Raw genomic sequence first — 25,306 nt, 5'->3', positions numbered from 1 at the left:
TATCCAACCGAAGGCTAGGCCTAAGGCTTGTGACTAAAAAGTTCAGCCACGTCCGGACCACCAAACCCAAACATGTGACTAAAAAGTTCTTGACCCAAACATATCCTTCTAGTCTTTCTCGTATTTCAGTCTCACCTATGTTTTGTTCCCAAGTGCCAGTTTTATTTTCTTTTATCTAAAATAAAATGTTGTTTTCTTCTAAATTATCATGTTTAAAGTGATTTTATCTAGAATGTTATGTTATAAAAAAATTAAAAAAAAAGTAACACTAGTGGACTGTGGACCTAGCAGCAAAGCTACCATGGGCCAAGGTTGCAACCTGTTCTCCACAAAACAAAACAAAACATCTGCAAATAAAAATAAATACACACATTCACATTTTCACCTCTAACACACACCTCTTAATTTTCAACCGTCAAAATAATTGTGTACCCGCAACACATATCCTAATTTTAGCATCCAAAGAGATTGGAACGAGCATGTGGCTGATCCCCGCGATGTTAATTTTATATTTCCAGAAGAGAGCAAGTTAAACAAACACGCAGGGCAACAGCAAAACTCGGTTAAATTTTTCTATATTTTCTTCTTTTTTCCCCCAAAAGAAAATCGACTATTTCGACTCCTACACTATTTTGATAATTTGATGATCATGTGAGGTTCTACTAATACAAATGTACATCCAATCATAACCTATACAAACTTGTAGCACTTTTAATCCATCACTCGTCTTCCAAGGGCTTCAACCAGCATCCATGGATTAGAAAACGGTTATTTCCAACCGTCATCAGGATTCAGAACCCACCTAAATTGGTCAATCCAGTACATAATCAGCAGCGGCATCCGGTGATCCGAGAACTAGGGCAGCTTCAGCGATTCTAAATGCCATCGTCGCTTTATAAGTGACTAGATCTGCATTCTGAATGAGTAACTGAGCCCGTTGCCGTTTGTGGATGGCAAATTCCACAGATCTCTCGGCCGCATCTTTCGCTTCTTCAACTTTAACCACATCATTCTGCTCTTGCATCACATCTTGTTCCGCAGCCATAGCTGTATACCAATACAAGCTCAGATACATAGTTCTCTTATTCCACAAGCTCAGATATACAGTTCTCATATACTTAAAAGCCAAGCTGAGAAATCAAATCTTTTACAGAAACACAACAGATGCATTCTGCAATTGCCCTTTAAGAAGACAAACTGAACGGGTTCCCAAAAAACAAAAAAAAAAATTCTGATTCACGGGTATATAGAATAACAGCACAAGCAGCAGACATCAGGTTTCACATTATGATGGATTCTAAGAGCAACACACAACAAAAGTTTATGCGGATACGTATAAAAACTTCAAATGGTTTCAGAAGTTTGAGCCCTCACATGATATCAAGTGTTTGTTGCAGGTACTGGGATGCTGATGAATTAATTAAAATTCAAATGCCATGTAAGCTACCCTGTAAATTTATATTAAAAAGGATAGTAAAATTCACTGTACCACTAGGATTGGGCAATAAGAGATTTAAATTACCTTGCAAGAAACTTGGTTGATTTCCTCTACCAGATTGACTTGGTTGTCTCTTGAGTGATCTTCTCTTGCGCAGAATAGGCTTTGGATCTAGTAGAGATCTCTTCGATTCATTCGCCTGTTAAAAAAGGGGTCATTAACGCAGACAACCAACGTAATTATCAGAATTTACATATGCAGACCAGATATACGCCGGAAACTATTCTAGCAAAAGAAAATCATTCATCAGCAAGTTCCAAAAGTCTTTTCTTGACATAAACAGTGATCTGATTACAGAACACAGGAACCAATGCTTCCAATGAAAGAAACCACATTTAAGTGCACTAAGATAACTGTTCTATTGATTCCAGGTTCTTAGTCACATTTAAGTGCACTCAAGGGGTTGTATACCAATGAAAGAAGTCAGGAAGTATATCCGAGTTCATTCAAATACAATTTTGCGGATTAAAATTTGAGAACCACATATTCCAACTAAAACTCACAGCCAGTTGAATAGAATTGCATTCCCACTTTTCTCATTAATGGCAAACTGCATAGAGAATTAAAATGATGATACTCAGCATACCGAACTTCTTATTATTGAAAACAATGGTAAAAAACTGGTTTATCTTGCTTACAATAATCATCAAATAAAATTATCTACCACAATAAATTAGAACAATCAGAAACACAGATTAGTTATTCTAATAACAGAAGTATTCCCTTATCTAACAAAGAAACAAGTTCAACTGCAAGAATTTGGCAAGGCATTAAGATACCTATCATATATACACCATAAATTGAGATAGATGTATTGCCAAAATACAACGCGTAATCTGAATCATAATGTCACATGTACCTGGAACACCCTAAGCAGCGATGATAATCGCTGCTGCTTCCGTTTATCCATCCAATAACTATATACAGCCTCTATTACTTCCCTCTTCATATCCAGACAAAGATTAGCAGCTGGATTCTCATCAGAGAAATTATATGGTCTATAATAAAATGCCTTCTCAATCGCATCAACAATTAATTCAAACTTATCCACGGAAACTAGGTCATCAAGTTTATCCTCAGCAAAGTCACTGTTGAACTTCTTCAGCCACCCCTCATCATCAGAGTCCATATCATAATTTGCATTTCTCTTTGCCATGGCTCTAGACAGCTCATCATCATTCAGAGATATGTATGACTGTGGTCTGTGGAAAGAAGTACAGTGACTATCCGCATATCCTGGGACTTCATACACACCGGGCACAGGGATGAACTTGAGAGCTGGAGATGGCACAGACCGATCAGAACACTCCTTGTAAAGGTCCTTGAATATATACCAATCACATCGATTGGGAAATTCTAGCTTCCAATTATCCCCATTATCCGCAGACCACATTATAACATTCGTAAGACGGCTTTTAGAGCAGGGCCTCATAACTTTCTCTGTCTTGCAGGTGTATCGGGTTAATCCTTCTTTCTTGACCACAAGAAGCCATTCTCCAGATGAAGAGATTTCTAACATGACAGTTGCTCCATCTTCTTTATAACATTTGTCCCCTTCAGTGATCAGTACATTCGCCGAGCAGCATGCAGAATCTAAATCCCGTGTCGATCTCTCCATGGTTGAACTGTCTTCTTTCAGGTTTCCTACAGGAGAAGTTGGAAATGTCTTCCTACGCTTATTAATAGATGCTACAGAGGAAAAAGGGAGGCCGTTCTTACTAATACTGGTTAGCTCAGAAACTAAGGCTCCATTGGGCTTTCGTGAAGAAACCAGCGACGGATTTCTAGTTCGCCTTCTCCTCAACGAACTCCTCTTCTGAACACCACGCGAATTTAAACCATTCCTATACTGTGTGTTTCTATAAGCTAATTTGGGAACTCTTGCACTAGAATGCCAAACCGGCGTGCACTCAACTTCTTCGTCATAGTCATCATCACTTTCATTCCCATCAATCTGATTATTTATAGTTGGCTGACATTTATATCTGAGATGGATAATGGTATGCATGTCCATAAAACAAAAAGGAACTGCAGAAAAGTCCACAGAAAACAATGGGATAAACTGTTTCGACCCAAATAACTTGCAAATTCCAGAGCTCCTAGTACAAGATCGAACCTGAAACACATTTTAAGAAATCGAAAACTAGATCAAACTAATGACCAACCAGATACTGCACCTTCTCAACCAAATTTAAATGTGGTAGAGAACCGCCACTTACCCGCGAGAACTGAATGCCACAGGATGAAAAAAAGCTACCAATTGGCTCTGATGCAAGGAAATCAGAAAGCTCAGTCAATCCCAGACTGGCCCTCGTCATGTACACCAAAACCGAATACAAAAAACGAGTAGCCCAGTATCTCCTACTGCACGAAGACTCAATCGAAACACAAAACACTTCCCGGGACACAAAACCCACATGGGAATCCAACTCCCCGTTCACCTTCCTTCTCTGCCTCCGAACAAATCTCCGCCCATACATTCTATCATCGGAACCACCATCGTTCTCCACATTCGCGGTGCCGCGCTTCCTCTTTCGGGTATACACAATCCCATACATCCTCTTCTCTTTAACTTCATCAGCCAAAAGCTCATTACTTTCAAGCTTCTTCACCACTGGAACTTCCAAAACGACGGCGTGTTGTTTGGGACTCCGAATGTGGTTGTTCCCGGGACATCTCTTGTTCTTTAAAGAAACAACAGAATCACTGGCATGGCTTTTCATGACTTTAAGCCAGTCCTCATCGCCACGGTGGGCCCTCACCAACTTGGACTCGGACGATTCGGGCCAGAGGCGGCGGCCGGACCGCAAAACCCGAGCCCCGTCCACACCGCCCTTGGCCATCGCCATCCCGAAAACCCTCGTGGTCCGCCTCATCTCCACCGATGGCATTTCCGTGCTCAGATTCCGGAGCAGCACCACTCTGGGCACAGCACTCCTCTTCCTCCTCCTACTCGACTCGCCGAGTCGACGAGTCGATCTCCGAGTTGACTCAGTCCCAAACTCGGGGCGGGACCTCTCAACCAAAGAAAGGGACGGCGACGGGGGTCTCATGGTGGGGCGCCATTCTCTCGGAGTTGGGGAAAACTCGGAACTCTATACAGTCAGCCTGACTCGGGATTCAACTCATTAAAAAAATTTACAGATTTTTCTTGAGAAAATTACTGATAACAAAAAATTAAAAGAAAAAGAAAAGAAGTTTTTGGCGGTTGAGAAAAACCAGAGAGATTAACAAGTACAGAAAATTAACAGAGTACAACACAGAAATACATGCATATATATATATATAGAGGGAGAGAAGGAGAGAGAGAGAGAGAGAGACTAATTTACAGGAGACACTCACAAACCAGATCTAAAACTTAGAGAGAGAAAGTAGAGAGAAATCGATTGGGTTTTTGAGGAGGAGAGAGAGAGTGGGAGGGGGAACTGATATCGGCTACGACGGCTAGGGTTTATGATAAAAAAAAACCACAAGGGGCAAGAGGGGAGGAACCAATCGCCGACTCGAGTTAACCTTTGGATGGTAAATCAACGGTTGCGAGTGCGAGTTGGATGGTAAATCAACGGTTGGGATTGCGAGTTACGTGTTGATTTTATAGAGATTCGACGGCTCCAATGGGAAAAAGGAAAGAGAGAGAAAATGGGAGAGTGGGTGTGCCATGTGTGAGAACAGGGAGGGAGAGAGAGAGTTGGTTGATATTTTAACGTCATGAGGGTGGATAATTACTGAAAGGGGCTTTGAAGTGACGTGGGGATAGTGGGGAATTTAAATATTTGTGGGTTTGGTCCTTTTGAGGCGGCAAGGGATTTCGCATGTTCGTGATTTAAATTTTGTTACTGTTGTAAATCTTAAACGGGTAAAGAATTTGAGGAAATTTTACAATTATCTAATGTTGAATGATACGAAAAGGGTTTCTATCATTGATGGTCGTTGAAATTGATTTAACACATTAAGATAGTTATTAAATTAAAATTTGATTAATATAGTTTCTGAAAATAGGTGTTATAAATTAATATAGTCATTATGTTACAATTGTGTTAAAATTCTGTTATGTACTGATATGACACATAATTGAATCTCATAAATTTAGTTAAATATTACCACATGAATTAGAAAATATTTAAATAATTTTTTATAATTAAAAACTTAAAAATAAAAAGAAGAAGATCGTCATCTTCTTCCCCTCCCCAAAAACCCAACCCCGACTCCTGCAGTGACACAGCCATCAACCCAAGCCCTGTAAAACACAAATGCAATTACCATATGCATATACCCCCACACCTGCCTAGCATTGACCGCCAAACCCACCACCTTCTCACCACCAATGTCTTCCTCTTCCTCCTTCTTCGCTCCCAACCTCTCCCCGCCATCCAATGAAACCACCACCACCTCCACCCTCACCTGTCTGATCACTCCAAGCCTAACCACATGCCTCCCCTAGCCTACATCTCTCATCCTGTGATCGGATCGGCACCGTCAGCTCCAACCAGTCCAATCGGTTGCACCCTCGTTCTCGCGGTCCTCGTGCTCTCCAACGTTAATAATCGAACTAAAACCTCTTTGGTGTCGCTCACCAAAAGGTGTAGTTGACAAGATGGTGTGGGGTTGTAGTGGTTGCTCTATGGGAGAGGAAATAAGATGGTGAACATTCATCTTTCTTTTTCTTTTTTCTTTTTTTTTTTTGTAAAAATAAAAGGTTTTTTTATTATTCAAATTTTTTTTATTCATGAGGTAATATTTAATAGATTTGTAGGATTCATTTATGTGCCACATCAGCACTTAACAGAATTTTTAACGAAATTCTAATGGAATGACCACATTGATTTGTGACACCCATTTTCAGGAACTACATTCATCGATTTTCAATTTCAATGAACATCTTGATGGGAGGGGTCAATTTCAGAGACTATTTGTGAGAAAAAAAAACCCATACGAAAATAATAACTGAATTGAATTAGAAAATTTAAACAGTTTCAAATTTAACAGCTAAAATATTCGTAGCATTGAATGATAAGTACTATTGAGTCACAATCTAATATTACTTGTCCTCTATTATTTTTAATAAGAATTTGAGTCATCCATAGAGGTGCAATTCTTGTTGGGTCAACTTTAACACGACTTTTAAACTGATTGAGCAGGTTTTTTTTATTTTTTTATTATTATTATACAAAGGGAAGGGTTTGAATTAGGGGTGGGGCACGAGCCAGGCCCAAATTTAAAGGGACCAGATCGGGCCTCTAGGTATTGAGTTTTGATGCCTAACCGAACTCGGCCTGTGTGAACAGACCGAATCCAACTATATTTTTTTTTCCTTTCAAAAACACATTATTTAAAATAAATAAATAAAAGAGATTGTGAACTAGTGAAGGTACATATTCATTGTGCAGAATACAGAAGCACAACAACACATATTACAATTACATAATACAAAAACACATATAATTATTCAAATAACATCCTAATTTCATAGTTCGAACATCACAAATTGAAAATTACATATTAGTTCTGTAATAACATCCAAAACCACAAAATTACATCTGAGATATCTAAAGTCCGTAGATTAACCTCCAAAGTCCAAATTCAAATCAACATCCAAATCCAAAATAACATCCATAACCATTAAATTCGTAATAACATCCACATTAACAACCAACATGACATCAAACATCCAACATCATTCCTCACTAAATTTGTAAAAAAAAAATTAAAATCAACATGAGCTCTAACATCCAATATCGTAGTATCCTCATTGAAGCATTGAAACTTGAAGTGTATTCATTTGAGTTTAAAATAAGGAGTTGTTATTGTCACTCCAAAAATATCATTTTGCACTCTAAACTTTCTATAATTAGAAAGAAAAATACACTTGTGAGAAGTGTAGAATGAGATTTTGAAATGCTAATAATAGTTCCTTAAAATATTACCATAATTCCTTTATTCTTTTGAGTTGGTTGAGCTTCACTTTCAAAAACACTTGAGCGACTTGTACTTGTAGTAATTACTTTTCTATTTTTATGCTCTATAAAAAAAAAATAAAAGAAGCACATTCACAGTTAACAAATAGAAAACAAAACAATTTAAAATAAACCAAACTACACAAAACAAAATAATTACCGGCTTCACACTCTTTATAAAGTTCAATTCTGACACACTTGCTTCATACTCAATGTTGCTAATGTCTTCACTTCTTATCCAATTTTGGAGGCATATCAATGACTCCACTGTTTTAGGAGTGAGAAATGATCTAAATGGATCAATTTCTCTTTCCTATGCTAAATGCAATCTCATTAACAATTGTTGACACTTGAATAGCCAACATATCTTTCACTAGCACAACAATTGTGGGATATGTGCTTCTCCTTTTCAACTTCCACCATTACAAAATGTCAAAAGTTTCACATTGCGATACTCTCTATTATGTCAAGGAGATATATATCCACCTCAGGTGCAAGCTCAATATCTTCGGTGTCTTCTAGTTCTTTCTTCCAATCATCCATCATTTGACTAAATATCACCAATTCTCTTGTTACACTAGGAAGTAGTTCTTTTTACACTTGAAGGACTTGTGTAACAATTGAAGCTTCTTTACCTCTTTTTTTTTTTTTTTGGTGGTGTTTGTGAACCAAAAGCTTGTTGATCATATTCATCACACATCGCCTTCATCAATGTCATCGCCTTCATTGCTTCTTTTTTCAACCTCTTTTTTGGAAAGCTTCAATTGCTTTCTACAAAATTGCAAGAAGTACCTCAACTTGAATCGTGGGTATAAGATAAGGGTAATTACAATGATTTGGTTCGTAGACCCGATTGAACCAAAATACTTTTGGTATTTGGTTCTCAAGCTCATTGTCATATCACATAGTATTGTCTTAGCACCTCCTCGAGTTTACATATATATTGGCAATAAAACATCTTATTAATCTCGGCCTTATGGACTGCTATATTAGATGTTGGATGCTTGCTTTCACTCACTTTAATAGTAACTAAGTAGAAGACCTTCAAAAAATTCACAAACAATTCTACAACCTCCCAATCTTTCTTCATAGGTGGTCAACCCTACATGTACTGTTAATTATCACTTCTTCTCCGTCATCACAGTAATCATTTCATGTGAAATAGTGCGATTCTAGCATCATGTATGTATTATTTCACTTAGTAGACGCATTGATAATAATTAAACCCCCTAATATTCAACTTCTCATTCTCCACACATTTCTTGAAACAGACAAACCTTCAGGGGCTTGATCTCATATATCTCATAACATTCTAATTGCATCCACACTTATCTATTCTTTTCAACTCATCTTTAACCATCAAGTTAACAATATGAGTCAAACACTTCACATGCATAAACTTGCCCTTCATAATGAGTTTGCAATTAGGTCATTTCTGTATTTTATGGACAACATACTCAATTGTCACCTTATTAGCCAATGCATTGGCAACTGAGATACACATCAAATTTTCAGTCCCCCACTAAATCAACTTCCCTATTTCTTTGCCTTCATGATTTGGAATCAAACAAAAGTTTACAATCTTTTTGTGCATATTTCTTACATCATCCACAAAATGAACAGTTAGCACCAGTAGTTCATCTTTTGGACATTTGTCCGTGTATCATTGGTCAAACTAACTCTATGCTTCTGTATCTCATTTCTCCGAAGAAACGACCTAGTTGGTGGATCAGAACCTTCACCATCCTCATCATAATCCTCTACTATCCCTTCAATGAAAATGCCATTGGTTTTGTTAGGGATTTCTGCACCAGGAGGTTGACCGCCGAGACTAAATTCTTTTTCTCAGCGTGTCGCGCTTGTGGCCCCAAGTGTCACAGCAACATAAGGATTATGTGCCTATGACAAATCATTCTATCTTGGGTTCTAGATTGAAAGGTTGGTCGTTGACTTTCCCATGACAGCTTTCTTTTTACTAACTGTGTCTCAATGGTCATGAACTTCGTAACTTTGACACTGGGTTTTAACGAGCGTGCCAAAATGTTGACCCTAAAAACTACTAAGCCTACGTGGCACACAGGCCAAGTAACTAATGAGCTAACTACGTCCTTCGGTTATGTGCGGGGCATGCCAACTCAACGGCCGAGCTCGGCCGTGGAGTAAAATGTGTTAATGTTGCGTTGAGCACGCTGTTGACTTCTTGATCTTGCGACTGCGACCGAGGAAGGAACATGTCTCGGCCTTCGGGTTCTAGAGCCTGAAGACAAGGCTGCTAGTTTTATCAAGTTCAATATCAGATTCGACTTTTAATGTGCCGAATGTAATACCCTAGTAACACCTCACTTAGCCAAGAAGGCTGATAAGATGACCTCTACTAACAAGGACTTGTAAATCCTTGTCGACCGAGACATGGATAGGTAATCAGTCAACTTCGAAGCAGTGCTGTTTATCCAAACTGAAGGTGCTCGGCTGACTCTACGACAAGCAATGCTATTTATCCAAACTAAAGATGTCACCGGTTGCCTTCCCAATGCTGTTTATCCAAACTGAAAATGTGTTGACGGAAAAAAGAAAATAAAAATCTCAAAGTTGTTGAGAGGTTTCGCGTAGAGTGAGAGTTTGCGGAGGGCAATTTGTGTGTTGAATTGGATGGGGTTTGAATGTATGCTCCCTCCTCTATTTATAGTAGTGAAACCCTTCATAGTCGGGCTAAAATCATACTCGGATTATAACTTCTCAACCTAACTTGATTAGGTTTTAGCCAATCTTAACTCCAAAAGGACTTTAAACCGAGCTAATCATCAAACCAGATTCATCTCATAAGTCTCAGTTTCCTTAGCCTCTTAAGACTACTCATTGCACTGGGTCTCAACTACTTCATCCTTATCTACACCAATTCGTCCTGCAATAGGATTCAGCCGATCCTGATTGGACGGCCCACAATGATTGGACGGCCTATGATAATTCTAGAAGAAAATTATTGTGCCGAGAACAACTCCTAGCTCAGCCCAAAATAATATTTTGGGCCCAAACACTTATAGATGGATCTTGGAAGATAGTGTCAAGGGTGTCTCTCAAATAAGTGAAGGCATTAGGACGCGTATGTCCAAAAAGTACAATGAGTTCTACAAAGGCCACACTCCACCGAGCCCTAGAAACCACAAGTTGTTTTCATGATGGAAAAAAAAAAAAAAAAACCATCTTCATCCAAGTTTGAATAAATGGCATCAAGCTGTGATAAGGGCTGAAAGGAGATATGAAAGCGTAGCCAATCTATACAACGAAGTAAGTGTTTTCACAAGTTCTTTAAATATTTAATTACATTACATTTAATTTTATAAATTAATTTCCTTTAATTTTTGTAATTATATTTTCTAGGAACGCCAAGCGGAGCAATTGTATATGGATGACATGAAAAAAAACCTTTACTCATCAAGGTTGTTGGGAAATTTGTAAAAGGTGTGTGTTATTTCAAGATTCACCTCAAGAAAGATTTGGTCCTATGCCGATGTTCGGAAATGTTTCCTCAAATACAATTGGGGATGAACAAGTATCTCCTATCATTGAAGAAACAAGGCTATAAAATCTGTCTCCGGGTCTCAATCTTCCATACCTAGGCAAGAAACAAGGGTAGAAAATTGAAGGAAAATGGCAAGGAAAATGAGGAGTTAGCATTTCAAGAGGAAATAGCCTCCTCATTGCGATTAATGGCGGAGCAAAATGTCATTGATGTGGAAGAAAGGAAGCGTAGACACGAAGAACGGGCAAAACAAATATAAGAAGAGATGAATGATAGGAACAAGGAAAGAGACACTATGAATTATACTCCAATGAGTAAGACATATTTTGATAGGAAAAAAAAGAGAGGAAATTATGGTCCAACAGAAGTTGTTTACAACATTTGACTATACTCCTACAATGACGGATGAAGATCATTATTATTATTAGTTGTTGCAGTTTTTAAATTCAAGTTGTAGTTACTTACTTGTTTCTCCCCTATCTCTTTTTCTCGATAGAAGAGCTACTTATCTTCTTTTAGCTAGCGGTCGATCAGTTCAGATTTATGGATCAATTGGCATGCGGATCTATTGTTAAGCTTGTTACCTTAGAGCACTTCTACCGGAAGCAAAAGAGGCCGGCACCCAGTGGAAAAAACAAGCTGAGACTCAGCCAATCCACTCCAGCCGGTGGAATAGACTGGCACCCAGCCCAAGCCAGTCCACAGGTCGGCCTAAAATCGACAGAGGAAGGAGACGGCTCATTTGACGCCTTGCTAACGTCATGGCTACAATCTCTCTCATCTGGAACCCCATCCGGCTCCTGGAACCCCACCCCGATCCCTGGAACCCATCCCGATCCCTGGAACCCCATCAACCCCCTTCCCCTGATAAATCCATATATTCAACACCATGTCCCCTTTCCAAATCATGATCCTCCTGCAACTCGGATCGTCGTCGATTGGTTGATTAACTCGGATCTTGTTGCAACTGGAATTTTTTTTTCCGTTTTGTATATTTTCGATGAATTTTTGAATATGAAGGTGTTGATTTTTGGGGGTTTACGGTGTACGCATGTCCATGTTTAGAATAGGGTAGATTCGATGATGTGGTGTACAGAGAGGAGAAAAAAAAGGAAGAAGAAGAAGAAGAAGATGGTGTATAGAGAGAAGAAAAAACTGGGAAAAGTGAGAAGAATAATAAGAAGAAGAGGGAGAAGAAGACGGGAGGGGTGTCAGATGAAGACAAAAATTAAAACACCAAATTATTATTTTATAATAAAAATTAATAATATTTTAATAAAATTGACTAGGCTATTTTTTGTTAGGGGTTGAGATGCTTTGGCTTATTACTGTTCATTAGGATCTATTACTGTTTACTTGAATGGATAAATGAGCTGGGTGCTAGTGCAAAATCTTTAGGGGTGGAATTGCTCTTACACTTGCGAAAAACAGTTTTGGGAAACAGCCCCTCACTCTCACCCTCTTACTTTTCTTTGTTTATCAACATAGACGGTAACGTTAGTTTGCCGTCAACTCCGTCAGATAAAAATTAAAAATAAGAAGAAACTTCGGCCCTTACATGCGGCGATTACATTTTATCAATCGTCAATCCCATCAGCCTCCAACCTCTACGGGCAACCGGCGGTCGTCCCCGGCAATCTGATTATTGGCGGCTGTGAGGTAATCTCAATTCACGAACACGGTGAACACAGAATTCAGTTTCAATTTCAATTGTAATAGAGTTAGCTGATTTATCTTTACTTTTTCTCATCATTCGTTGAGCTTTTATTTCTACTTGTTTTTCCTTTTGAACCATTTACAACCCGAATTTAATTTTTCTAGCTTGCACAAAGCTTTTGAATTTTGAGAACTGGGTTTTATTTACTTGTAAATTTTATGTAGTTTTTGAAAGAGATGTTTTGTTGGTTGGTGTTTATAGGGGTTAATGATGATTTAAAGGCAATTGTATATTACAAGTTTTGTTTAGCAAATGGGTTTCTTGATCATATTCTACCGACTCAAGCGATTATAAGGGTATTAAAGAATCTGGTTGAAGATAAAAAAAAAATTGACTTTCTCTAACTTTCTGTAATATCTGGCGCTGTTAAATTAGAAAGTTTAGGTGCTCTCAGTTATGAGATACCCTGGTTGTCTGTTTAATTGACATTTTGAGAAGCTAAGAGAGACGGAGAGATTATGATAGCATAAGTTTTTCTCTGCTCTATAACATATCCTGCTACTGCAATTGCGACGTAAAGATAACATTCTGAAGCTGGCCAGCTTTAGTTTGAAGTTCCGTTTGAATACTTTAAACAAGGAATGTTAGTTATGCGGTACCCTAGTTGTCTGTTTAATTGATATTTCAAACATGAGAGAGACGGAGAGATTATGATAGCATAAGTTTTTCTCTGCTCTAACAAATCCTGCTGCTGCAATTGCAACTTAAAGATAACATTCTGAAGCTGGCCAACTTTAGCTTGAAGTTCCGTTTGAATACTTTAAACAAGGAATGTCTTCTTGTTCCACATAATTATATTGCTGCCTCAGATCATAAAATTCAGTTAACAATGAAATCTTTTAGCATCATTTCATATGAATCTTTTTTTTTTTTTGTCTTAGTAGACTTTGAGTGCCCTAAGTGACCCAATTATGCTATCATTCTACTTCCATTTTTGCTTTTAGAGTTTCCCTATTTAGACATCGTCAAACAAGCTGTCCTAGTTGGAGCAGGGAACCTTATTGTGAATCCTCTGCATTTTTTCTCGCTATTTATCTGCATCCTCGGTCTTGACAGGTCTTTGTTTCTGTCCCTTTAAGGGTTTTCCATCTCACCTTCACATCTTGTCATTTCTTGTGGATGAAGTGGGTTTATTTCCATGCTCTAATAGGAAATTTCTGACACAGCCAATTTGGACAACCGGGTGTGGGCAGGAATTGATCCTTCTCATTATCTATTATGTCTTTTCATTTGATCTCGTTTAGGGCCAGGGGATCTCTGTTTTGAATCTCTGTTTTTTTCTATTTTCCAATTCCTTGCCGATTCCACAGATTGCATGTGATCAACAACAAGAATATCATAGTCCGCCTTATTCTTCGTTCATCTTGAAATGGGAAATCAATTCTTTAACCAGAATAAGTGGAGGGAAGCTTTGCAATTGTTTTAGGTGTTTTCTGCTAGCCTGATTGGAACCTTAATTACTAAGTTTTCAAGCAAATAGTGATTTAGGAAGGCATTAATAATCTTCCCAGTTGCCTGATTTCTTTCGTTGTTGTTAGATGGTTAGATGGATTTAAGTTGTGATTGTATTGTCAGGATTTGTGCCTATATATAGGCCAAACTAAGGAGGAATTCGGGATTGGGATCGACAGAAATAGAGAGTGTTTCAACAGTAACTTTCAGGCAAAGGATGTTGATGTTGTTCAAATGCATAATCCTGCCTAAACAAACTTCTGTCAAGGAAACAGAAACTCTCAAACTAAGTCGATAAAAAACAATTCTAATCAAGTAACTTGTCTAATTTGTCAGCATAATGTGATTCTTAAAGTCTTTGAACTATTTTATGCAGCTCTTCAAGAAAGTGAAAAATAGCAAAGAGATGCAACATACAAAGAAAACATAATATCTTCAATTAACCGTCTAGCGAAGTGTGTATGACATGATAACTGATGCTCTTCTTTTGACGTGAATGCTAATATTGGGTTACCTTTGTCAATTTAAACACCATGGAATTGATGTTCATATATCAATGGGATTTGGTGAGGTTTACTGGGAATAGACTTAACTTTGCATTGTGTTCTTTCATTTATGGGTCTATTTATCTACAATAGGTAATTTTCACCACTTCTATTACTTTTGACTGTTGGTGTATTGGCCTAATTATGTTATGTCGGCTGATTAGGTTATTTGATCATTAGGAGGTTCAGTTGCTGATATCATGTGTTTCTTGCAAATCGTTTGCCATCTGTTTTTCAATACAGGGGATTCAAACTAATAGTTGTTAATGATTATCTGTTTTCTTCAATATGAGCATGTTTTTTGAAAATGGTCTAGTTATAATTCTGTAAATAATATTCCGGTTGCAGTTTTGGGTTTTATTTTAGGTTTGCCCCTTGCAAACATGAATTGATAGTAGTCTGTATATGTTTCGAATGGCAAGATTAACTTCATGAAGTTAAGTTTTTTGTTTAATGTCGTGATCACAGGAAAAGTAACAATGTAGTGATTTGTGTTTGATTTATGATGGTAAAATGGACTAACTTAATTTTGTGTGGTCATTTAATGATAGAAGTGGTGTCATCATATTTACACACCAGAAAAATTAGTCTTTCCTTTCCACCCCATTTAGAGTTTTTTTTTTTTTGTGGATAGGTCACATTATCATATTTTCTACCCTATTTAAACCCTAAAAGTTCATCAGTGACTGCAAGTTTCCGATCAAATATTCCGGTCAGTAGAGTTACAAAAGTTAGTCCCTGCAAATTGCAATCTCCTTGATGTGCCGGTGTTTTCTATTTGGGAGTTCACCAATAAATGAGTGACCCACATCAAAATTAGGGACAAGAAGATAAATGGAAAATTTTAAAGAGGCGAATGTAGAAATAAAAATTCAAAGAGGGGGTTATTAATAATTGAGAGTTTAGAGCGAGCGAGTACCAGGCTCATCGGTTCCGTCAAGGCAGTCACAGAAATCATCATTGAGACGGTCTCTAGTGAAGGATTTGGAGTCATCCCTGCAGTTGATCACCTCTGAACCATAGTAGTTTTCATCTGCATCCACACAAGAGAAGAAATTATTTCAATTTCATATATATATATATATATATAGAGAGAGAGAGAGAGAGAGAGAGAGAGAGAGAGAGAGACCGATTCCGTCGACTTTAATCTTCTACTGATTCCGTCGGTCTGTACGGAGACACTCACAGACAGAGCAAGCCAGACCGCCTGGGGATACAGAAACAGATCTTAACGGTGGCACTCTACTCTTCCCTCTCAATCATTGAATCTCCACCGTCCGATCTCCTCAACATTGTCCTTCAGATTCAACTCTCCGGCCGCCCATCTCCTCTGGACAGTAGTATTTCCCTCGCAATTTCAAGGTGCATAATCCTCTCTTCCCTCTTTTTTGGTATCAGAATATGACCTCATTTCATTAATTTGGTTCACGGTTTATCCCCTTGATTGAATTGTCCGTTTGTAAACTTATGTACGAAGGTGGACACACATTTTTGTTTAGTTGCTGAGATTTTTGAGAGAGAAAATTAGAAATTCAATCTTGATTTCACGTGAATTATGATGGGTTGGTTTCGGAATACAGAAATTTGAATTGGGCAGTTGCAATCTTGGCAAAGGATTTAGTCTTGGTCCTTTGCTTTTGATTGGGGTAAAAAACAAATTGTGTCATGCTTAATGGTAACTGAATTCAATCAATTTCAATTTCAGCGTTAGATAAATTCTTCGTATGAACCGAATTTGCTTGCCGTTTCTGTTGCACTATGTTTGGATGAGGGAAATAAACATGGAATTTTGGTAAAAGTCAGAATTTATAAATTAACAGGCACCAATTCTCTTGTTTGGATTCATAAGCATAGAAATTTAGAATTTCCGCATGGAAAAAAAAACTTGGAATTTGGGACCTCCAAATCCCAAGTTCAAATTCCATGTAAATAGGTGTCATTTCTCAATTTCTATAATTGAGAGTTTAAAAATAACAAATTTTGTATTCAATTCCATTGTTCTTTTAGGTTAACCAAACAAGAAAATTTACAAATTCTAGAAAATAAAATCTCGTCATTTCAATTAACCATCTAGCGAAATGTGTATGACATGATAACTGATGCTCTTCTTTTGACGTGGATGCTAATATTGGGTTACCTTTGTCAATTTAAACACCATGTAATTGATGTTCATATATGGGATTTGGTGAGGTTTACTGGGAATAGACTTAACTTTGCATTGTGTTCTGTCATTTATGGGGCTTTTTCACCAATTCTATCACTTTTGATTGTTGGTGTATTGGCCTAATTATGTTATGTCGGATGATTAGGTTATTTGATCATTAGGAGGTTCGGTTGTTGATATCATGTGTTTATTGCAAAGCGTTTGTCATCTGTTTTTCAATACATGGGATTCAAACTAATAGTTGCTAATGATTATCTGTTTTCTTCAATATGAGCACGTTTTTTGAAAATGGTCTAGTTATAATTCTGTAAATAATATTCCGGTTGCAGTTTTGGGTTTTATTTTAGGTTTGCCCGTTGGAAACATGAATTGATAGTAGTTGTATATGTTTCAAATGGCAAGATTAACTTCATGAAGTTAAGTTTTTTGTTTAATGTCGTGATCATAGGAAAAGTAACAATGTAGTGATCTGTGTTTCATTTATGATGGTAAAGTGGACTAACTTAATTTTGTGTGGTCATTTAATGATAGAAGTGGTGTCATTTTCTAGCATAAGTTTTACGCCAGTTCCACCCCACCATCTGTGGTCAAGATGGCAGCAGGTGAGCTTTTGCACGAGTCATCAGAAGCCGAGGGCGAGGTGCGGGTGTGGGCCCAGATAAAAACTGAGGCAAAACGTGACGCTGAGTCCGAGCCAGCACTTGCAAGCTATTTGTACTCGACAATACTCTCGCATTCATCATTGGAGCGCTCACTGTCGTTTCACTTGGGGAATAAGCTGTGCTCGTCCACTCTCCTCTCGACGCTCCTCTATGATCTATTCCTCGATGCCTTTTCCTCTGATCCCTCTCTACGCGCTGCCACGGTAGCTGATCTATGCGCTGCACGTGAACGTGATCCTGCTTGCGTCTCATTCTCTCACTGTTTACTCAATTACAAGGGCTTCCTGGCCTGTCAGGTAAATAGTCAAATTCAAATGTTGAATTCATAGTAACTACTAGTTTTCAAATTATGAATTAGTTTAATTTTATAATTTTATATAATAATCATGAAAATTGCTATAGTTCGGCTTGTTTTTCGGAAATTTTAAGAAAAGATAATAGTTTGTGTGATTTGTTAGGCTCAGCGAGTGGCGCATAAGTTGTGGAGTCAGTCACGTAAACCACTAGCACTAGCACTCCAGTCACGAATTGCGGATGTGTTTTCCGTGGACATTCACCCAGCTGCAAGGATCGGTAAAGGTGTTCTGCTCGACCACGCAACGGGCGTTGTGGTTGGGGAGACAGCAGTTATAGGAAACAATGTGTCAATATTGCACCACGTGACACTAGGTGGGACGGGAAAGGTGGGTGGAGACAGGCACCCAAAGATTGGTGATGGTGTACTAATTGGTGCAGGTGCAACAATTCTGGGAAACGTGAAGATCGGTGAGGGTGCAAAGATTGGGGCGGGGTCAGTGGTGCTTATCGATGTGCCACCGTGGACAACCGCAGTGGGGAATCCGGCAAGGTTGGTCGGAGGGAAGGAGCGGCCCTCTAAACATGAGGATGTGCCAGGGGAGTCTATGGATCATACCTCCTTTATATCTGAATGGTCTGATTACATAATTTGACAAGTTTCTGCTTTGGTTATGTTAATATCATGGGAAGCTGCGAGTCTGAGACCTATAATCTATAACATATACCTCTGTAATGCTACAATGCAGTCAACTGCTATTTTGTAATGTATAAATATTACATAAGTTGTTTTTATAAGAAAATCTCGAGGGTTTGATTCAAGGACCTGATTACGGGTCGGGGTCAGAACCGTATGGAGCGTGACCGTATACACGTTATAGTCGGAGTAATACGGTATATAAAGTTTTAGAAGCTATGAAGGGGAGAGATGGAAACAGGGGAGTTGGTTGATAAAACGGACTAACAATCATCCAAAGCAAGTTCCAGTTGCTCAGAAATTGTATGCTGTTGTTGTAATGTATTTTTCCTCCACAACAAAAACAACACATTCAAGCAACTTGCTTTCCAAGTAAAACTCTCTCCGTCTTAATAGTGATAGAGCAATAATACCTCCATTTTCATCTGTAACAAGATGAAATGCAGATGTTTGCTTTCGCATACTGAAATTCAAAAATATTGGTGTCCCGATTATGATTAGGCTAACCTCAGTTTCGTTCAAGCACATTGCAGTAACTATTGAACAAGTCCGAAACATTCTCGTAATCATACGGATAATTTCCACGTCGGCCGAAGACAGAACATAAGCCGTAATGTCAGACACTCTGGACAGCCTGAACCTGGTGTGCAGAGAACATTGCACTACATGCAAGGGGAGACAACCAAGAGATGACTGGGAAATGAAGTACGACTTCTGTGTTACCTGTTTTCTTCATTTTCCAGTGGAGAATTAAGTGTACCCTTGATACCCTCAAGGCTCTCCCCCAAAGATAACCTGCAAGGCAACATGAATCGAGAGTTACAAAACAACCCAAACTAATTCGTCAATTACCATGATGCGGTTATGTATGTACGTAAACTGTCTCTTAAGTCGCTGAGAAATTGCAAGATTAACATGACGAGGAGAAGCTAGAAACTTTTATTAAAGCACCAAAATGATCAAATGCCGTAAAGAGGATGATTAATGCTAGCAAAACCATGAAGGAAGATTGACGACCAAAGAAGAATCCACCTCCAGAATCAGATGAGAAAAGTTTCTTGTTGTAGCCATCTTCAAACCACAATACATTGCCCAAAGCTCAGCATGGAGAACCTCCCCAACCCTTTTCTTAGCAATAAAACCAATAATCATTTAACGTGCCAATCCCGAATTAATCCTCCACTACGAATCACCCCATTGGAACCAAGCCACGAAAAGTCTAAAGGGAGAAGGTTCCCAAGCTAAGAAAGCCTGGACATGGTTGGTTTATTAGAGGTATCAACATTGGCCAACAAGCCTGTTTATAGCAGCAAATGTGAAACCCAACCAACACTAATCCCCTAAATTGCCCCGACACTCAACTACAAAATGCACACCAAAAACAAACTTTTCCTTCAATCAACCCTTGTAATGTTGTCTAAAAAGTACTGCAAGAAATTTAAGTTTCCACTGTTAAAAAATGCTATTTAATGTATCCACAAATGAACCCTAACAGAAATCCAGCTATGTAAATAGTTTGTAACCGTGATCTTATGAAATCCTAAAAAAATATAATCTTCACTTTGCGCAAACTGAATTAGCAATAACATTTCATATCCATAAAGACATGGAACTTACTTATGCATACAGTACTTGAACTCTTGGCCCCTAATCATATCTTTTTCACCTTCTTCGAGCTACAATGAAAACACACCCCATGTAAAATAAGAAATGTAACATGTCGAATCCAATAACAGAGAATCTGAATATTATCCATCTTACCGGATCACTCTCGTAGATAAGCTCATAGCAAGTCGGAGAAAGGCAATGCCAACCCCACAATCCGCTACTCCGATCATCGAAAACAAAAGGGAGCAGTCAGAGACTACACATTTTCTAAAAAAAAAAACCGCGTGCCAGTCCATCATCACATCTTTTAAAGCATGTTGCATATGCATTGAAAGAATTTTTCTCAAGCAGTTTTAATTCAATAGAGTTTGCAGGTAGGCCGTATCACTCATACAACTACCAAAACGGCCATGCCAAAGAAACAAAGTGTCCTGGAACTCAGGCATAGGGCCGGCCACACTATGGGCTTCTATGCTGCGAATGGTTGACGTTCCAACTTCTCGTGAATACGCTTATGGCCATATTCATATCAAGTGATGCAAAGAAATTCAAAACCATTATCTTCAGTAGCTTCAATATGATATTGATTATCTCGAATATCTTTAAAACTCAACAACGTTTTTCCGGAACGTGGAGAATAGAGTGCCTCCTTAATGGTTAAGATTGTACCAATGGACAACATAATATGTGCCCTTCCGTATCCTTCAATCAGGTTGGATGAGCCTGAGAGAGTTGTCAAATGAGCTTTCTTGGGTATTAAATTAGTAAAATAGTGTCGTTCACGCAAGATGGTGTGCGTGGTTGCACTATCTACCAGACAACTAACTTCCCCACTAGACATACCTAGAAATAAATTGATTGAATTGGTCACATTTATAAATATAATTCCATTCATTCAATTAAGAAATTCGAGAAAATAATATCCATTCAAATAACAATCCATAATTCAAAACAAACCAAAACCAAACAAATTATTTCAAATACTTAGAAAAATTATTCAAAATTAAACCGTAAACCTAGAAAAAAGGGGGGTAGGGCCAGCCACTCCTAGTGGTTTCGGCCACTAGGTGTAAACACCTTAAAAACATGTCTAATTTATTCATCCATAGGCGATTTTGACAAAATTACGAGGAGCAATTGGGGAAATTGATGACTTGGTGTTTTTTTTTCTGAGAGACATGAAAGCATTCGGAACGCTCTCTCAACTGTTTTCCCCAATGCCCATCATGGTGCATGCATATTTCATATAAGTCAAAACATTAGGCACAATTTTAAGCATGAGAGAGCACACAAACTGTATTTTACAGCTACTAAGGCATATCGAATTCCTGAATTTCATCGTCTTATGACATAAATATATAAAGTCGACTCTAAGGTGGGTGATTATCTTAATTCGGCTGGATATAAAAAGTGGACTCGTGCGTACTTCGATAAGCGATACAACATCATGACAACAAATATTGCTGAATGTCTCAATACAATCACCAAAGATGCTCGAAAACTGCCTATCACCCAATTTCTTGAGTATTTAAGAATGAATATTCTCCATAAGTGGTTTTATGAGCGTCGAACCGAGGTAGCCAAAATGAATACACATTTGACAGATTGGGTAGACAAATTAGTGTGAGAAAATAACAAGCAAGAATTATCATTACAGGTATTTTTGCATTCACTTAAATAGAATATAGTTCAATTTGTCTATTTAATTTTGGTAGACTTCCATTTGTTCTCAAGTTTTTAAACTATTTTACCAATACTTATATCCCATAATCTGTAGCTTTATCCATCACTGTGTTTAGTAAAGAACTAGCAAGGGTGCCTGCGCGTTGCTGCAGGAATGAAAATTGTATAACACATAGAAGTTCTAAAAAAAATTTTATATATGTATATACAGTAGACAATACTATTTACATACATGTGCAAATTTATTTACAACTCTTATCAACAATAAGGAACAAAATAGGTGTCCATGGGCGAAATGAAGTTTATGGTTGTAAATTGTCAAATTCCATACATGTCAAACTTCATTTAGGAAACTGAAACCATAAAGAATAAAGTTATAAATACGCAAAACAGTTCAGAATCTGAAACCGTTGCTTCACTAAATAAGCAGTACCAACAAAATCATGCTTGTTTTGCTGCAAAAGAACAAGTAGTAGAAAAAGGGAAACAAAATATTTATTTGTTATTTTATTTTCTGTGGAAAAAACTTGGAAGGAGAAGCAATAGTGAAAAGATCATATTTATTTCAAATTTTTAGACACAGAAAAATAGTACAGAAACCAACAATGAAGGCACATTCTGAGAAAGTATTGATGAAAACACATAATACACATACCTGCTTAAACCCTTCCTCCTTTTAAACACATAGTACATAATAACAATATGTATATAAGCAAGATTGTGCTTAATTTTCTCTAATTTAAAGAAATGGTTTGCGCAATTTAGAACCTGATATAACAAAAGCATAACAAACAAAAAAATTCCAGAACCTGAATCGCCTTTTGAAAGCTTGGTCCTACTTTGAAAATCTACAAAGGGAAAAATTGTAAATCCAAATTAAAGCTTCTTCTCTTACTCAAAAGAAAAATGAAAACTTTATATGGAAAAAAATTGAAATTTTGCATAATCAAAAGTGGATCAAAACTCTAAATAGATTATCTTAACGTGTAGGAGATCGTTGTTAGAATTTGAAATCAATTGATTTATGTTTTAATGGAAAGAAAGTAGTGGCCAGTTTTACCTATCGTTTGTTTAGTGTCGCTCAATTTCCAATTTTTATTAAAAGCTTGAATTTTTACTTTCCTTCCATTCCCCTGTGCATAATAGTCCAGTAGCTCTTGTTTACCTACAACAAATTGAAAACCATTTGGGAAAAATAACTAAGCCTTTTGTTATTAGATTCTTGGTAGGCAAAGCAAGAAATTTACACACAACAAAACTATTAAAACCTTAAAACCCAATTCCCAAATTAGGTTCTCGTGTGACATCCCGTCCCGGGATTATTAAAACGTACGTGTGAAATTACAATTTTGCCCCTAGTTCGGTTTTGTCACGTTGTGGGTTGTTTGGTGTGTTGGGGCATGTGTTGGAACCTTACACACTCCCACACACACACACTGACACTGCTCTCTCTCTCTCTCCCTCTGTCTTCTCCCTGTCTCCCTCTTCCCCGAGCTCCCATTGCCACTGTACATGTACGGACACACACCAAGAACCATTATCCCGTAACAGATCGAGGAAACCAAGGGTGGAGTTGTGATCGTGAGGTCGAGGGGAGCACGAATATACCCTTTTCAGGTAAGAACATCGACGTTTTCACGTCGATTTCTTGAACTCCGTTTTGGGTACTGTTCATGCAAAGTTTGTACATTGAGTTTTAGGGATTTCTGAGCTTGTGGTTGTGTTTGTGAGGTTCCCAGGAACTTGGGAGTGGCTCGTTGGGTGAATTTGGACGTCGGGATCGTCCTGTTCGAAGTTGGCCGGTTTTGGAAAGTTTGCACAGGTATGATTTAGTGAGTTTTAGCCCTTAAAACTTGTATGGATGTGTTCTACTAGTCTAGGGCTTCAATTTGGTGTAAGAAACGTGAAAAATGGTTGAAAAACGAGTGAGAAAACACGAGTTGCAGGTTTTCCGGCGACGGTGCCGGCGACGGCGACGGCGCCGGCGTCGGGGATTGGCCGGAGAAGAAGCAGGAATATTCCGTTAAGTTTAACGGAATATTCCTGACGGCAGGGGTTAAGTTTAACGGAATATTCCGTCAGTTTGACGGAATATTCCTGACGGCGTCTGTTGACACCGTCAGTGTGCCTGGCACGTGGCCGCGCGTGGGGGCGCGTGGGTCCGTGCCTGTTCTGGCGCGTGGGGGCGCGTGCGGGGTCCAAAAATTATTTTAAAAATATGGTTGTGATCCTGAGGTTGTGTAGAGCACGTTGGTATATTCATTTGTCCATTTTGAGCAATGTATGAGAAGTTATTACGAGAAACGGGTTATGTGCTTTAAAGTTAACGTTTTTATAGTTGTTTCGCATTTAGGTGACACGTACCCCGAGGACGAGCGTGGTCACGCGAGGCAGGGGGGCTACGACCCTTCCACGTATCAGTGAGTGGGCTTTTGTTTTCCGTATATATCTATATACATTTACATTCCCAGAAATTGAATTAAAAAGGGTTATTTGCCTTATGCCATGCACTTTATTATTTATCGTTTATGCATCTTTGCATGCATTATTTGTGGCATACATATACATATGCATATGTCATATATATTTTTATATGGGTGCTGTGGACGCACAGGTAAGTGCCAGGTAAGTGACATTCACGTTTATGTTTCAATAGTGGTTTGAGATGCCTAGAGAGCTCATAACCTGCACCCCCGGTGTTAGTGCTCCCGCCCAGAGTAGGGCACAGTCCTTCACGTGATGTTCACCTCCCGCACCACACGCTCAGCTTGGATCCAAGTTAGGTGCATAGGCCTGTCGTACAGACCACATTAGGTGGTTCCGACTCGTAGGTGACCCGCGATTAGTCGCACAGTCTTCACGTGATCGTAGCACTAGAGCGTATATATATGTTACACCCAGGCCTGTCGTACAGACCACCTTGAGTGGTTCCGACTCGTGGGCAGGTTCAGTTATAGAGTTGAGATTTGAGCTCTAGATGCAGCCGTACAGGTTACGTTAGGTGACTCCGGCTGCCAGATGTTATGATGTTGATATGATTTATACCCGGGCACTTACATTCATATTGAGACTTTGGCATGGCATATTCTCGAGCATGATTGGCATATCTATACATACGTATATATGTTTATTTTCTGGGAAGTATACAGGTTTTACGGCGAGGGGTTAGTTTGTATTTTGCTAAATGGTTTTCAAAGAGCTTTGTTTTGCCCACTCACGCTTTTGTTTTGCGCCCCTCCAGGTTCTAGTTGCTTAGCCGTTGCGGTGGTTTCCCTTGAGAGCTTTCCGGCGTTCTGACAGACACTCCACATTGTAGGGTCGCCTTCGGGCGTACTACTGTTGTCGTTTTATTTGGACTGCTATAGACCTGCTCTGAATTTGTATCGCACTAACTAGCACTTATTTTAGTACTTGTATGCTAGTTTTTAATTATTCGTACTTTTATATTACTACTTATTAGCTTCCGCACGTGCACATGGCTACGTCACCTTTGTGTGACGGCCAGCACGCTC

At 38.5% G+C, this 25,306-nt stretch overlaps 3 protein-coding genes and 1 long non-coding RNA gene across 10 annotated transcripts; 1 reads left to right on the top strand and 3 right to left on the bottom strand.

Annotated features, from left to right (window-relative positions):
- Positions 1-559: 559 nt before the first annotated feature.
- LOC137747256 (uncharacterized) lies at positions 560-4,976 on the bottom strand. 2 transcript variants are annotated; one of them, XR_011069934.2, is made up of 5 exons: positions 3,718-4,976; positions 2,358-3,614; positions 1,523-1,637; positions 1,375-1,448; positions 560-1,047 (listed from the first exon to the last, which is right to left on the bottom strand). XR_011069934.2 is itself a non-coding variant. In XM_068487329.2 (4 exons), exons 1-4 carry the CDS (start codon positions 4,549-4,551, stop codon positions 812-814), a joined length of 2,442 nt encoding a protein of 813 aa, XP_068343430.2. In that variant the 5' UTR covers positions 4,552-4,976; the 3' UTR covers positions 560-811. The 2 variants fall into 2 exon arrangements, 1 of the variants encoding a protein (XP_068343430.2); XM_068487329.2 differs by lacking the exon at positions 1,375-1,448.
- A 7,500-nt stretch (positions 4,977-12,476) lies between these two features.
- On the top strand, positions 12,477-18,628 carry LOC137748516 (serine acetyltransferase 5). 6 transcript variants are annotated; one of them, XM_088682675.1, is made up of 4 exons: positions 12,484-12,631; positions 15,321-16,048; positions 17,401-17,808; positions 17,971-18,628. In XM_088682675.1, exons 3-4 carry the CDS (start codon positions 17,443-17,445, stop codon positions 18,460-18,462), a joined length of 858 nt encoding a protein of 285 aa, XP_088538801.1. In that variant the 5' UTR covers positions 12,484-12,631; positions 15,321-16,048; positions 17,401-17,442; the 3' UTR covers positions 18,463-18,628. The 6 variants fall into 6 exon arrangements, with proteins under 6 accessions (XP_068344780.2, XP_068344778.2, XP_088538801.1 ...); XM_088682671.1 differs by having other exon boundaries at positions 17,385-17,808; XM_088682665.1 differs by having other exon boundaries at positions 17,382-17,808.
- On the bottom strand, positions 12,529-13,380 carry LOC148698388 (uncharacterized). The gene is made up of 2 exons (XR_015954832.1): positions 13,320-13,380; positions 12,529-13,127 (listed from the first exon to the last, which is right to left on the bottom strand). It is a non-coding gene; the product is annotated as an uncharacterized LOC148698388 (long non-coding RNA).
- Positions 18,629-18,868: 240 nt separating the features above from the next.
- Positions 18,869-22,487, bottom strand: LOC148698387 (uncharacterized). The gene is made up of 4 exons (XM_088677194.1): positions 22,450-22,487; positions 20,265-20,331; positions 20,119-20,179; positions 18,869-19,316 (listed from the first exon to the last, which is right to left on the bottom strand). The coding sequence occupies exons 1-4, from the start codon at positions 22,485-22,487 to the stop codon at positions 19,120-19,122; spliced, it is 363 nt and encodes a 120-aa protein (XP_088533320.1). The 3' UTR covers positions 18,869-19,119.
- Positions 22,488-25,306: the final 2,819 nt, after the last annotated feature.

The sequence above is a fragment of the Pyrus communis genome, chromosome 2 (assembly GCF_041283825.1).
Source record: "Pyrus communis isolate YQ-2024b chromosome 2, ASM4128382v1, whole genome shotgun sequence".
Classification (NCBI taxonomy): Eukaryota; Viridiplantae; Streptophyta; class Magnoliopsida; order Rosales; family Rosaceae; genus Pyrus; species Pyrus communis.
This window is presented reverse-complemented; position numbering and strand designations above follow the sequence as displayed.

Bases quoted from the DNA above. Each gene is read 5' to 3' on its own strand.
- LOC137747256 (XM_068487329.2), bottom strand. From the start codon at position 4,551: ATGAGACCCCCGTCGCCGTCCCTTTCTTTGGTTGAGAGGTCCCGCCCC. The intron at 3,615-3,717 runs GTAAGTGGCGGT...AATGTGTTTCAG, and splicing joins GTGGCATTCAGTTCTCGCGG to GTTCGATCTTGTACTAGGAG. The intron at 1,638-2,357 runs GTACATGTGACA...CTTTTTTAACAG, and splicing joins CGCTGCTTAGGGTGTTCCAG to GCGAATGAATCGAAGAGATC.
- LOC148698387 (XM_088677194.1), bottom strand. From the start codon at position 22,487: ATGTACTATGTGTTTAAAAGGAGGAAGGGTTTAAGCAG. The intron at 20,332-22,449 runs GTATGTGTATTA...CGATGATCGGAG, and splicing joins AGGAGGAAGGGTTTAAGCAG to TAGCGGATTGTGGGGTTGGC. The intron at 19,317-20,118 runs AAGTTCCATGTC...TTGTAACTCTCG, and splicing joins CAAGTACTGTATGCATAAGT to ATTCATGTTGCCTTGCAGGT.
- LOC137748516 (XM_068488679.2), top strand. From the start codon at position 17,443: ATGGCAGCAGGTGAGCTTTTGCACGAGTCATCAGAAGCCGAGGGCGAG. The intron at 17,809-17,970 runs GTAAATAGTCAA...GTGATTTGTTAG, and splicing joins AGGGCTTCCTGGCCTGTCAG to GCTCAGCGAGTGGCGCATAA.